The 13,092-nt window shown below is 44.2% G+C and overlaps 1 protein-coding gene across 1 annotated transcript in view; it reads left to right on the forward strand.

Moving 5' to 3' along the window:
- Positions 1-13,092, forward strand: part of PPP1R1C (protein phosphatase 1 regulatory inhibitor subunit 1C) — a 45,812-nt gene that overhangs the window by 22,642 nt on the left and 10,078 nt on the right. The window contains 1 exon segment of the mRNA XM_009088038.4: positions 896-956. Within this exon segment, the coding sequence (XP_009086286.3) occupies positions 896-956 (61 nt within the window).

A 13,092-nucleotide genomic window follows, 5' to 3' on the forward strand; every position in this document is an offset into this window, starting at 1 on the left:
GGTTAGGAGTGAGATATGGTGCTTATGTCTTCCAAAGCTAGCTGAAGGTGTACTGGATGAGGCTTTCTTGTCCTTTTTATGTAGACAGAACTCATGTTGGTGAAATCTTGACACCAATTTAGCTACTTTCATTTTGCAAAAGCTGCTCTGAATATACTCCAGTTAGTTTTTGCTAACTAAACATTGATATAATGTAGTAATACCATTATTACTCTATGTGTATTGGTATAAAATAATAATGCTATTATTAATCTATGTGTCATTTTACTGCCATTATTTTGGAATAATTTATCTTTTGTGCATCGATGGGATTTTGGGGCCACAAAAAGTTTAACTGAATATGACACTCAAATGAGGCTCAGTTAAAAGCTGAGTGATTGGCTGCTGAAATTATTATCTTGGGTTTAATAAAACACATTGAAAAGGTACAGGGGGAGGGGCCTGCCACTTATTTATATTAAAATGTATATATTAATACTTCAGTACTACCTTACACATGCACATAATCACAGATCACACTGTAACTGGAATGTTGGCTCATGTAAACCCTGCAACTATTTCAATATACACAGACATTTATTTGCCTTAAGAGAATCAATTACACAGGCTGTTAAAAGCACGGGCTATCCTAATTTTATGTTTAACAACATTTAGACAGAGTGAGGGGTAATGTTCAGTAGTATTGGGTCTGTTTTGCCTGGGAGTTCATAAAGTCTGTCCATTAAACACATATTTTTGTCTTACTTTTCCTGTGGCAGCCTGGAGCTGGCACCAGTGGTACCCAGTATGTTTCTCTCAGCAGCTCTCTGGTGGGCACTCAGACGGTGCCCAGGGAGCTGCCAGGAGCAGAAGGCTCTGTCTGTGTCTCACTGCCCTCTCTGTTTGTCCCCCACAGTCACAGAGTGCCTCTCCCAAGCAGAGGAAGCAGAGTGTCTTCACCCCTCCTGCCCTCAAAGGTATTGTCACCTCCTGTCCTGCCGGCTCGGGGCTCCTCTGGAGGGGGGACAGTGGGACCAGGGCACTGCCACAGGGTCCTGCCCGGCCACCACTGCCTTCCCTCTGCTCTGGCACTGCCCACCTGCCTCAGCACCATCTCCCCATCCTCAGCACTGAACCTTGCTGCAGTTGCAAATTTATTTGTTTGAGGGGGAAAAAAAAAAAGTTTTTATGCTTTGATTACTTTGCCATAACAGAGAATTCACTGCCAAGCTATGGACAGAGCTTCTTGAATGGGTAAATTCTATTGGAGCTGGCCCCATACTCCCCCATATTCTGCCTCTCATTTCCAGGCAGCTGTGAAAAGGAGAACAACCAAAACTGTGGTCTGGGTATGTGACAACAGGGTGTGTGAAGACTTTCTTGGGAAGATAAGGAAAAATGAGAAGTCTTGATACAAGTTTTGAGGGATGCTTTTTAGGAATATGTACAAAAGCAGCAGGGATATCACCTGGGATCAGAACAGCTGCATTTAGGCCTTGCTTCTTCTGTAGTTCTGGAGAGAATTTGACTGGATGGGGACTGCAGTGAAGCAAGGTCTGTGGTGATTCACCAGCACTTCTGACTGACACTTGTCAGAGCAGGCTTATTTTCAGACTGCAGTCTAAAGGCCATCCTGCCAGGTGCCTCTTGGTAGATGATGAACATGTAAATTTCCATTTGCCTGCTTAGCACAGCTTATTACCTGGGATATCTGATTAGTTGTGTGAAATACTGCTGCTGTCATGAGGTAATCTACCATATCAGCCAGTTCTGTGGGTCTCATTCTGTGGCTGGAGTTCTCTAGTACTTGTCCTCAAATAAAATATCACTCAATATCACAGCTGCCACACAAGACTCTGTTTGCCAAAATAGGCTGAAGTCTGTGTGCTGGATATTAGAAATAATCTTATGATGTTCAATTTTAATATTTTTTCTAGAAGGAAAATGTTTTGCATAGATAGCAATATCTATCTAATCACTGCTGTATTATTTTGCTGTGCCAGCCCAAACTAAACACTGTGCAAATGAAGTGCAGAGTAAACCAGGTCCTCAGAGCTCCTCTCCAGAACTGCATGCCTTAGCATCCCTGGAAGTGTCCAAGGCCAGGCTGGTTGTGCCTCTGGGAAACCTGGTCTAGTGGGTGGTGTCCCTGTCCATGGCAGGGGGGCTGGAATGAGATGATCTTTAATGTCTTTTCCAATCCCAACCATTCCATGATTCTGTGATTCTATTCTTTGATACATATGGGGGCGTATTTTTTCCTTCTGCCATTGCACTTATTAAACTAAAATTCAGCATTATTGTCTAAGATCATCCCCAAGTATTTCAGTTTCATCATTACAGAAGCTTCCTCTAGCTCAAGGCTGGGCTGTGGCTGCTGCAGCAAGCTGTAGCAAACCTGGTGCAACAGGCAGGTTCTTATTGCTGTGTATCTGTGTGTACTTTGGCTCCTGCTTTTATTTTCCTAAACAAAAACACACCAGAGTTCCTACAGACAGAGCAAATAGCTGACTCATCTCAGAGCATTGTTCTTTTTACTGGAATACAGTGTGCTGGAAAAATCAATGGCAGAGCTATTGATTTAAGTAGTAGACTCAGCTGGCCAGCCAGATAACAGCTGGGCATGGTGTGCTCCTTGGTATTGCATTACCAAACCTAATGGATGTCAAAGAGGTTTTCCATTTTGCTGCCACAGATATTTCTTTCCTAACCTGCCTCACTGGTGTTGAATTCCATGCTGGTCTGCAGCAGGCAGTGCTGGCAAAAGTCAGTATCTGAAGAGTGCATCAAATGAATCCCTCCTATTTTCTGCATGCTGTGATTCACCTCTTGCCTTAGTTTTTTCTATGTTAAGCATCAATCTTAACAGAGGATTCATCAGCTCCAGTTCCCCTCTTTGTGTCAGTCTTTCTGCTATTACTCATGTGCTTTCATGCCTTAACTTCAAATTTTCTCATCCTTTAAGGTCTTCTTCTTCAAGTGTGAAGGTTGGCTTGAACCTCCCTGTGAAAAATACCATAAAAACAACCACAGGAATGTTTTGCAATTTGAACAGTCACCACTTTTGCCTTGGGCAATCTTTTCCAGTCAGCTCTCAATGTGTAAGGCCTTTTTTTCCAATTTACTAATCTGCTTCTTGTTCTTCTTCTGGATGACAAAGCCAAGAGGAATCCTTTGATCCCTTTCCAGAGTAAATGTCCAGCAGTTTTAGCACAGAGGTCCATCCATCTACCAAAGCACAAACAGCATCTTTAGAAATGTCTCCATTATTCTGCTTGGTGGGCTGGAGGAGCCCCTGGAAGTCTTGCTGGAGGCTCATTTTTGACCCTCACCCTTGCCAGAGAAGTCTAAAATAGGATGAGATGGAGATATTCCATTTTCGATAGAGAGGGACCAAGTGAAGGCATCTCAGACTGCCAGGGCAGAAGAGGATTGCACTTACCCCAGGCAGAGGTGCTTCCTTGGTGTCTCCTCATTACCACTTGAAAACCAGAAGAGCAATTTGAGCTCTCCATGCCAGGGCAGCCCTGGAGCTCAGGCAGGTCTCCTTTCACCTGGGCAGGCGTGTTTTGGTTGGCAGCTCAGCTCATCCTTGGAAGGAAGAGCAGGCAGGAAGCAAGGTTTACACAGACTAAGAGAAGACAGCCTGAGCTGTTCCCAAACCTGCATTGCTCCCTAGAGGTCCCAAACCCCCACATTATCCCCCAGCCATTGCTATTAATGCTGGTGGCTATTTAAACACCGTCAAGGTCTCCCCCTGTGAAGGAAGTGCGCGTTCCCAAGTGATTTGAGGATTTCAGGAGCAGTGGGTCTGCTAGCCTGGATGTGCTAGAGAGCAGGGAAACAGGAAAACTTCACTCATCTGGGTTCACTCTGCAAGAGGCTGTTTAGATCCAATCAAGACCCTGCTAATTTCAGCAGGCTTTGAAGAAAGTTCCTGTGGCTGGCTGTGTTCACTGGGCCACCTTGGCCATGAGGAGCCATCAAACCATAATTAAAGTCATTCCCCACACAAGTAAGAGATACATTTTACTGTTTTCCCTCTCAGCCTCTTGGGAAATAAATGCTTTAAATTCCCCTCCTAATGTATTTCTCTTTGCATAAAAACAAAGGCCTTTTCCTGAGCTAGGCCCCAGCTATGAGATTTGAAATGGGATTAAATCAGAGTTGTTATAAATCTAAGGAACACTCAAAGACATTATTTTGGTTTGAGTCATTAAAACAACCAGAACTCACTGGCTTTTCCCAAAGTGCTCAGACCCAGGGATTTGAAACATGCATAATTCTAGTATTTACAGTGATGGTTGATATTAAATGAGCCCTTTCTAGCTTCTGCCATGAATTTCAGATGCTCTGCTTGTTTAGTGCCCGCTTGTTCTTCTCTCCAAAGGAAACAACATGCAGAATAAATGATTAAAATCATGATGTCCCTCCTGAAATATGTAATTTATTAGAAGCAATTAGTACAGTATGTGGCCCTCATCCAAATTTGTAACCCCTCAGGCCAGCCTGATGATGTCTGATGCATCTCATTACTTTGTGACTGAAGGTTAACAACAAATGTGGGGAGAGTCTGGAGACATCCAAGATTATTGTTAGTCTGGTAAGCACTGAGTTTGGAGCCCATGAGAATCATTGTGGAACCAAAATCTCAGGCTAAATTTGCTTCAAGAGGCACAAGAAGGAAGTTTCTAAGGCTTTAGCAGTCACTACAGAAGCTTGTATCATTTTACAGGCTGCCTTTTTACATGGCAAACTCTGCACAGAGCTTCCAGTGTTAACCAAGCACATCAGGGTAAGAGCAGGGAACATCCCACTATTCTAGAAAGAAAAGCACCATGTGTTTTTGTGCTTCTGCTTCATACATGGCCTTACATTTCATTTTTAGGAAATTAATGTCAGCTGCAACATCAGGCATCTTCCACAGTCTTCCAACATCAAGGCCAGGCCTGTGAGAATTCACAAACTGAGCTGGTGCCCAGTCAAACCTTTCTGATGTGGGTGAGTCACTTGGACTCAGGCTATTGCACTTTCCCAGTCTCTCCAGTGATGATCCTCTTTCAAAGGTGATTGTGCTGCACATCAGTCACATGGCCAGAGCAGGAGATGGTTTTCAATTATCCTCCCAGTCCTGAGTGGTATTTTGGCCCTCCTTCCCTAAATGGCTGTGAGAACTGCTGGGCAGGGAGCTAGGACTGCTGCACAAAACCAGCAATGTCCAGGGGCTGGAGCAGTTCTTGAGGCTGGGCAGTCTTCCTCCAATGCCTTAACAGAGCTGCCATATCCCTGGAAAAACATCTGTTCTTTAGCCTGGCAGTGCCAGCTCTTCACCACATTCCTTTAAAGTGGAAAACGTGTCTCAGTAAGTTGTTCCTTGGGGAACAGAAGGCTGAGCTCTGCCTCCCTCTTCACGTGCACTCTCTTGTTTGTTCACGTGTTGGGACAAAATGCCACCAACACACTTCATTTCCTGGGCTGAAGGCCCACAGCTCTCTGGACCTGCTGAATAACTGGGAATGGAAGAGTCATGCTGCAGTTTTGTATCACTGTGTTTTTTCCTTGTCCCTAACTTGGTGACAAGAGGTGCAGCTTTGTTTCCCAAGCTGCTTGTTCTCATCATTCACTGTCCTTTCCACATCTGAGCCAGTGCACCTCGATACAACCACAGCACTTGATGCAGAATGGCCTTGAATGAATTCCCTGGCTAGCTTTACCAAGATGTTCCCTTCTAGTGTCTCTTTCCCCCCTCTTTCCACCCTCCTCTCTCTTTCCTCAGACTTAGGATGATGACAGTAGATATAATTAAGGAAAAAAAGGAAGTGAAATGAATCAGTGAATCACTGAGTTGGTGACAGGGCTACATCAGATTGCTGCCATCTCCAGCTCAGCTGGCTGCCACTGTTCAGGTGCTGCCCAACACGCTGGCAGACACTGCTGCAGCCTGAATTTCATTTCTTACTGTTGGCAGCTTTCATCTCATTTCACACAGCTGGCAGCTCCTGCTTCAAAATGGTTCTGGCCTTGGCTGCAACAAACACTGCAGCACCCACAGAGAGACCAAGGTGTCCAGTGGAGACTGAGCCTGACATCTGTCCCACGGGAAAACTGGGATGTTTGTGCTGCAGCCACTCTTGCCTGGAGTGCAGAAGAAAGGGCTGTGTTGAGCACTAATGTCAGTCCCTAAATTACCACATGAGGTCCAACACAGACCAAGGTTTGGGGGAGTATTTCTGCTGATTTCAGTATGAAATCCACATATCTGAAAGCTCCTTCTAATCTTGTGCAATGAATGCTAAAGGAGCCCCCTTCTAAAAGTACAACTTAATTTTTATGATAGAAGCTAATCTTGGAAAAGTGCTGTAAAACAGCATTTATGACTTGAAAATAGTGTTATTAAGCACTGTTGTGTTAAATACAGGGCAGTGTAAATATCACACTGTTTCTAAGCAGTAACAGACAACATTAAAAACCTTTCAAGAGCTAACAACATAAAATACTATAGAACAAAAATATGGGAGACATAGTACACGTTTTAAAATGTAAAGTAGAAATCCCAGGAAGGGCAGCACGTGTTCTTCTGGTTACTTTTTTTACAAGGTGTATTTATAGTGAAATTACAAAGATTTTGGCAGTGTTGTGTTCTGAATGGAAGCAGCTTTTGAAGAAAAGATAATATTTTTATAGGAGAACATGTAAGATTCTTATGAAGTCAGCCATTTGACAGGGCTTTAAATTTTATTTCCTTGCTGTATGTTCTGTGCTGGAGGTTAACAACCAAGCCACATGGCAGACACTGCCTGCAGCCAGCCCTACTGTAATAAATAATAATTGCCCCTCTGTTTCACCTAAAGCACTGTAAATCTGGAATTTGATCCCAAGCAAGATGGCAGAATGAAGACTTAGGTTGCACACTGCTGCTCCTGCTCAGTGTTTGACATCCCCCAGACAGGCAGGGCAGGATTGGCAGTGAGGGCAAGTGCATCTTGACCCCCTGGCTCTGGGCACCCTCCTCCTGCAGCACTGCCAGGGCTCCTGGCTGGGGCACTGGGGGACCCTGCTCAGGCTGCTCTGGAGGGAGATGCAGTGTGTACTTACAGAGGTACCTCTCTAAGTAGTGTGTTTCTGAAAAGTCCCCACAGTGGGGGGGCTGCTGTCTCATGGAATTTACCCTTGAACAGAAAAGCCTTCCCTGCATTTGTACCTAACTGCATTTTCTGCAGCCCCTCTTTGTCCATTAGTGGCTCCTCTCCATGCAGTCAGATTTCAAATAGAAAAATCCCCACCTCCAAAAGGCAAAGCTTTCAAAAGACAGAATGACTACAGGCAAGCTCAAGGTTAATGGTGAGTTTGTGCAGCATGAAAGGCACCACTCTGCATGGAGCAGTGGCATTAGCCTGACACAACAAAACCATCCCAGCACCTTCCAGCCAGGACTCCATCAGCTGTGCTGCTCCTTGTCAGCATCTGCAGGTGGGTGCAGGCTCACAGCCACCAGCCAGCTCTCACCACCTGCTCTGAGTCCTCTGGGATCAGGGCAGTGATTTCCAGGAGAGTGGCTCCTGGCCACAAGCTGCTCCTCCAGGGACAGCAGCTCACCATTAGCTCTTGTGCTTTGGGTGTCACCCTGACCCCAGTCGAGGTCCCAGCAGCACATCAGCTTTGTGATACCTCTGCTCCTGAACAACCTGCTCCTTGTCTCTGTGGTTAGGCTAAGAGAAACATAGAGAAACCACGCTTCTGATTTTGAGGGACCATCTGTGCTGGGTTTCTTGTGGTGGGGATGTTTTCTGGCTTTCTAGTATTTGATTCTTTTTTTCCTTTTGAAGTGGATGCCTATTTGAATTTATCAAAAACCAAAAATTTTCTGCAGAGGGCCATGTGGTTCTTCTCCCCTCCATAATTTCTCCCTTCCTTCACCCCTTGAGATGTAATGTTGCCCAGTATAGCCAGAACACAGAGTTCCCAAAACCATCCTCCAGAGCTTTGGCATGGAGACAAGAACACGAGCAGCCTGAAGATTTCAACCACATCCTTTCAGGCCTGCAGCTAGGACGAAGTGCTCACATGAATTATGTGTGACTGTGACCAGAAAAACACAGGAAATACTGCAGCTAGCATATGGATCTGAAAAGGGATTCATTTTCCTGTGAGCTGCACAGGCCAGCAGGATGTTGTTGAAAATCTGATGGAGCTGCTAGTTTTTCTTGAAACAGAAGGAGGGAGGAGACTTCAGGTTTTTCAGCTCTCACACAGCCTGAGAAGAACCAGTGTTATTCCACTTATAGCCAGGAGAGACGATTAGCAGGCTCTGAGCAATTTCCAGACACAATTTCTATCAACACAATTATTTCTAGCAACACAATTAAAGGAGTTGTGGGATCTAGTGACTGCTCAGAAGGGAAAGCACTCCCCTGAAGTGTTTGCTGTGGCTGTCCCAGCTCAGGGGGCACCACTGCTGTGTGTGTGTTGGCACACAGCAAGCAGTAAAGGTGCACACACACCTGGTAAACCCTGGGAGTGGTGCAGGTTTGTTACTCCCTGCTATGGCACCTTTCCAGGTGACAGGGACACAGGGCACCCCCAGGTCCCTCTCCAGCTCAGCTGGGGCTGCTCCAGGCTTGAGCCTCGAGGAAGGAGTGGCCATTGGAAGGGAGGGCAGGGAAAGCCCAGGCACTGCAGGGTGAGTGGCTGCCTCTGGCCAGCACCCCGTGCCCAGGGGCTGCCCTCTCCTGCACAGGCAGAGCGAGGCAGCAGCCTTCCCTTTTCTTATTTTTTTTTTTTTCCAGCAATGAGGAGAAATTTTGTAAATTTTATAAGTTCAGCTTTCGATGTCCTTGCCATCTGAAAGTAAGGAGTTTTTAAAAAAACAGAGGGATTTTTGGCATGCAGGCTCCCTCTGGTGACTCCTAGTGCAGCTCCACTGTTGCATGGAAAGAATGGGTACAAGGAGTGGAATGATATTAAATCTGACTAACTTCAACTTAAAATCTGTGAGGTTACTACATTGCTACATTTCACCTGCATTCCAGCAGTATTCCTCACATCCCATGAGGGGTTAGAGCCTGACTTTTATTTCAGCTCACTCTTAGCAAGAGCTAAAGTAAGAAGTGTAAAAACTAATTTTTAAAGAATCCATGGCTGTGATCTGAATGTGTCTAAACCTTTAGAGGAGAGCCTACCTTTCCTGTATTTTGTCTGTATTTTCCCCAATTAAATTGAGCATACTGATATTTTTTCCCAGAAAAATTGGGGGCTTTGCTTGTTTTCAGACTGTGGCAATTCTGAGTGCCAGGTAGTGTGTCTCTGTGGCATAATTGCCTCCTGCTTGTACTGGCTGCTGGCTCTGGGGTATTTTGGTGCCTTTGGCAAACCAGCAGAGGTGGGTTTATCACAAGTTCAAGTCACTCACACAATAAAGAGCCACCAAAGATTTTGTCCCAATGTTGTGCTGCCCGTGGCACCTGCAAGGTGAGACTGGGTGTATCTACTGCAATGCAAATAATTTGTGGTGACTGCATTTGATGTTGAATAATGCATTTCTTAACGTTGGGGTTTAATTTTCCAGCAATCAAAAATACTTAAATATAAGGATTTGGTGGGGTTTCAGTTGCCTATAAGCTGAACAGGGTAAAATGAAAACATTTCAAATTTAAGATGTTACTAGAGATAAAAAGCTTGAACTGTTCTCTTTTCTCCTCACCCAAAAGCTCAGAGACATTGTGCCAGACCTAACTCTGAAGTTTAAGCTAGGAATTTGATTTTGCTGAATTTCTCTACCAAAGAAGTGCCCTGGTTGTGCAGAAACATTATGTACTAAATTGGTTTACATTTGTTTTAAGGGTGTGAAAACCTGCCTGCATTACTGTGTAAAACACCATCAATTGCTACAGTCCAGTTTGTCTCCCTGGATTCAAGGATTGTACCCTTCCTCTGTTAAAATTGTTCCTTGCAGCAAAGCAGTGCTGCTCCCTTTTCTGCTCCCAGGGCAGGAGAGGCACCCAAGAGTCCCAGTGGGAATTACAGGGTGCCTCCACCCAGCTGGGAATGTTCTGGGTGAGGATTCTTGGCACAGACTGAACCTTTCCCAACGTGGGAATGACACCAGCAGTGAAAGCAGCAGCATCCCCCAGCTGCCCAGAGCCAGGTGTCACCTTTCAGCCCAGGGGGTGACATCTTCTGTGGAAGCACATTCCCTGCTGCTGGAAGAGCTCTGCCTGTGTCAGTTTGGAAAAGTGAGGCTGTGTGCTAGGAAAACCTCTCAGAAGCAAAAATTAGGACTTGTTAGGGCAATATGAAGAAAATATTAATGGCCTTTTATTTATATGCCACCCATGAAACAGCTGCAGTGGGGATGATAAGCAAAAACTTGCCTATCAACCACTTGTTCTATCATAAAAGGTTTTTCTAATTTTGAAATTGCTTATAAAATATGTAAAAGAAGAAGTAATTCCAACATTTACAATAGTACTGATGTGAGGTTATCCTGATGCCAAAATCCTATCTCCTTTGTCATCATAGGAAGGATCAAAATGAAGATAATAATTTTAACTCAGTAGGGAATTATTCAGCAAGCTAACAGAGAAGTTTATGGACTTCTGATAAAAGGAAGAGACAGGATTAATTAAAAGTGAAAGCCACATGGTACATGGAAGTATAGCAGAGAAACACCACCTTGGAATTTTGGGTGGCCAGCAGAGATTTCACTCCTGTCTTCATTTTGAAAACTCACTGGAAATATTTTGATCCTAACCCTAAAAATCTCAGGCTGCACAGAGTATTCAGCAAGAAATTTACATCTAACATTAACTAATTTTTTTTTCTGTATCTGCCCCAGATCATGGAAAGAAATAATAACCACAAAAAGAATAACAAAAATAGAAAATAAGGATCCAAAATATAAAATGCTGGGGGTGTCCTGCCAGACCTGGGGATGAAACAGAAGCAGCAAAAGCTGTTCAGTGATTACTCACAGGACTTCATTCTCACCATTACATAACTCAGGCTTCTGCTTCTCAGTATCACAGCCTCCTCTTCTTCAAGGATTCTCTCCCCTAAGGATGTGGCAATAAGTTTTTTTCTCAACTATTAAGGTTTCTTGACTTCAGAAAAATTCCCATGTCAGTCAAACCAAAAAATGTAGAGCCACAGTGCAGTTGTCCAGGAAAAAAGTGAGCAGCTGGATAGTGCTGTCCACTAAAAACTGAAGTCAGATAAGAATGCCTTAAGAAAACTGAAATACAGCTTCTTGGAAATGGCTTCTGAAGCTGGGGAGATTAAAATGTTTTAATCAAGCATTCTCAGTTAGGTTTTGAAAGAAAAAAAGTCCTTAATTACCATTGTGTTTTGAATGTGTATAAAAATCAAATTAGTTTTCCTCTGGCATGTCTGCATTTTTGTATATTTAACAAACTAGGCAAAACTAAATGTTCTGCTATTGCTAATTTTTTTGGGGTGGATTTTTTCTTTCTTTCTAAAACTGCAAAATTTCAGAGGTATTCTCCTAATCATGAATGAATGAAAATTGTCTGGCTTCAAGGAAGGGCAAATATGCAGCTATTGAAGCCTGTTACTGTCATTTTTAAAAGTGCTCTGGCATGAATCCATCCTGCTTAAACCAAGTCAGGCACGAAACTACCCCGGGCTTGTTACAGACTGCCTAGTGAAAAATCAAGCCTTGGAAGTCTCTCTGCTGGCTGGACAAGGAATCACAGACAAGTGCATTCCTTTTTTTTTAAAGTAATCACAGGAAAAATTGCTAGGCTTTGTTCCTACTGCTGAGAAATTTGCAGATAAGCAGCATTTTCCTTTTTCACTTGTGCTGGCTGTGCTGGCAGAACAGCAGTGTGCAGTGGGCTTGCCCTGCCCTGGGTCAGCCATCCCAGCCCCTCCCAGCAGCACACTCTGCCTCCACTGCAGGTGCTTGAGCAGAGCTTCATTCCTCCCCACCACAAAAGAGCTCTGGCAGCCAGTGAATTTTTTAAACCTTAACGAAGATTGCCATTGGAATGGATGTAATTTAATGTGAAGTTAAAACATATGGCATGGGTAAGATGCCATGCTGCTCTCCTGTCACAGTGCAGCTCACAGAGCAGCTAGGTGCAGGTGTCAGCCCACGTCAGGTCCAGCAAGCTCAGATTCCTTCAGCTCAGGTTCTTTAACACAGCATTTTCCCCAAGAATTAATTGCTGAAGGCAAATCCCTGGCAAATGCTTAGGCATTTGCTTTGAGGGCTGGTTTGCACAGCACCAGCAGGAGTCTGGGACAAGAATACAGACAGACATGACTGTGCTGTAGTCAGAGAAATGGCCAGGAGTGCCAGTCAGAAATTCCCCATTAAGAACACAAGACATAAAACAAAAATATTATAAAAGGGAAAATGTTCTTGGTTGCCACTACTGGCAGAACAGATTAGAGGAAATAAACTCATGACACTTGATTCCCTTCCTCACACAGCAGTTACCAGTTAATCTTTGGCCACACTGGGAGCAGAACTCTCTTGTTTTATCCCCTGTAAAAGGAATAGTAGCTGTGAACAAAGCATTTGTTCCTGGGACAAGTGGAGGGCTGCTTTTGTAAGTGCTCACTGACTCCAAGGCCTGGAAAGGACCCTTATTTTTATAATTGAAGCTCTGGCATTCAGCACAGCCTCCAACCTAACACACTACTTGATCCATATTTGAGGTTGAACAATGACATATATTTCAGAATGCAGAAGTTAAGACTTCTCATGAAAGTTAAGATTTATCTAATTCTCCTTAACCTTTCCCTTTTATAAACAAGGGTAGGATGATATGAGCAGGTAGGATGATAGAATTGTTTTATTTTGTACAAAGCAGTCTGTACCACTAAAATTTGGCTTGTCCCTACCTCCAAACAGACTTGCCTCCTGCAGCGGAAATACTGAGCATTGTTTCATGCTGTCTTCAGCATCAGCTTTCCCAGGTCTGTGCTGATGTGATTTTCTAGCTGTAAAACTTACTTCCCCACTTTTAGCCTCCTAGCTTATTTTAAGCCAGTCAGGCTACAGACTCCAGCTGGATGCATAGGCTGGAGAAGCATGTGGTGAATCCCAAGAATGACAGAAGCTGCCTGTGAAAGTGCAAGATGGTTTAA

This window comes from Serinus canaria, chromosome 7 (assembly GCF_022539315.1).
Source record: "Serinus canaria isolate serCan28SL12 chromosome 7, serCan2020, whole genome shotgun sequence".
In the NCBI taxonomy this organism is placed as follows: Eukaryota; Metazoa; Chordata; class Aves; order Passeriformes; family Fringillidae; genus Serinus; species Serinus canaria.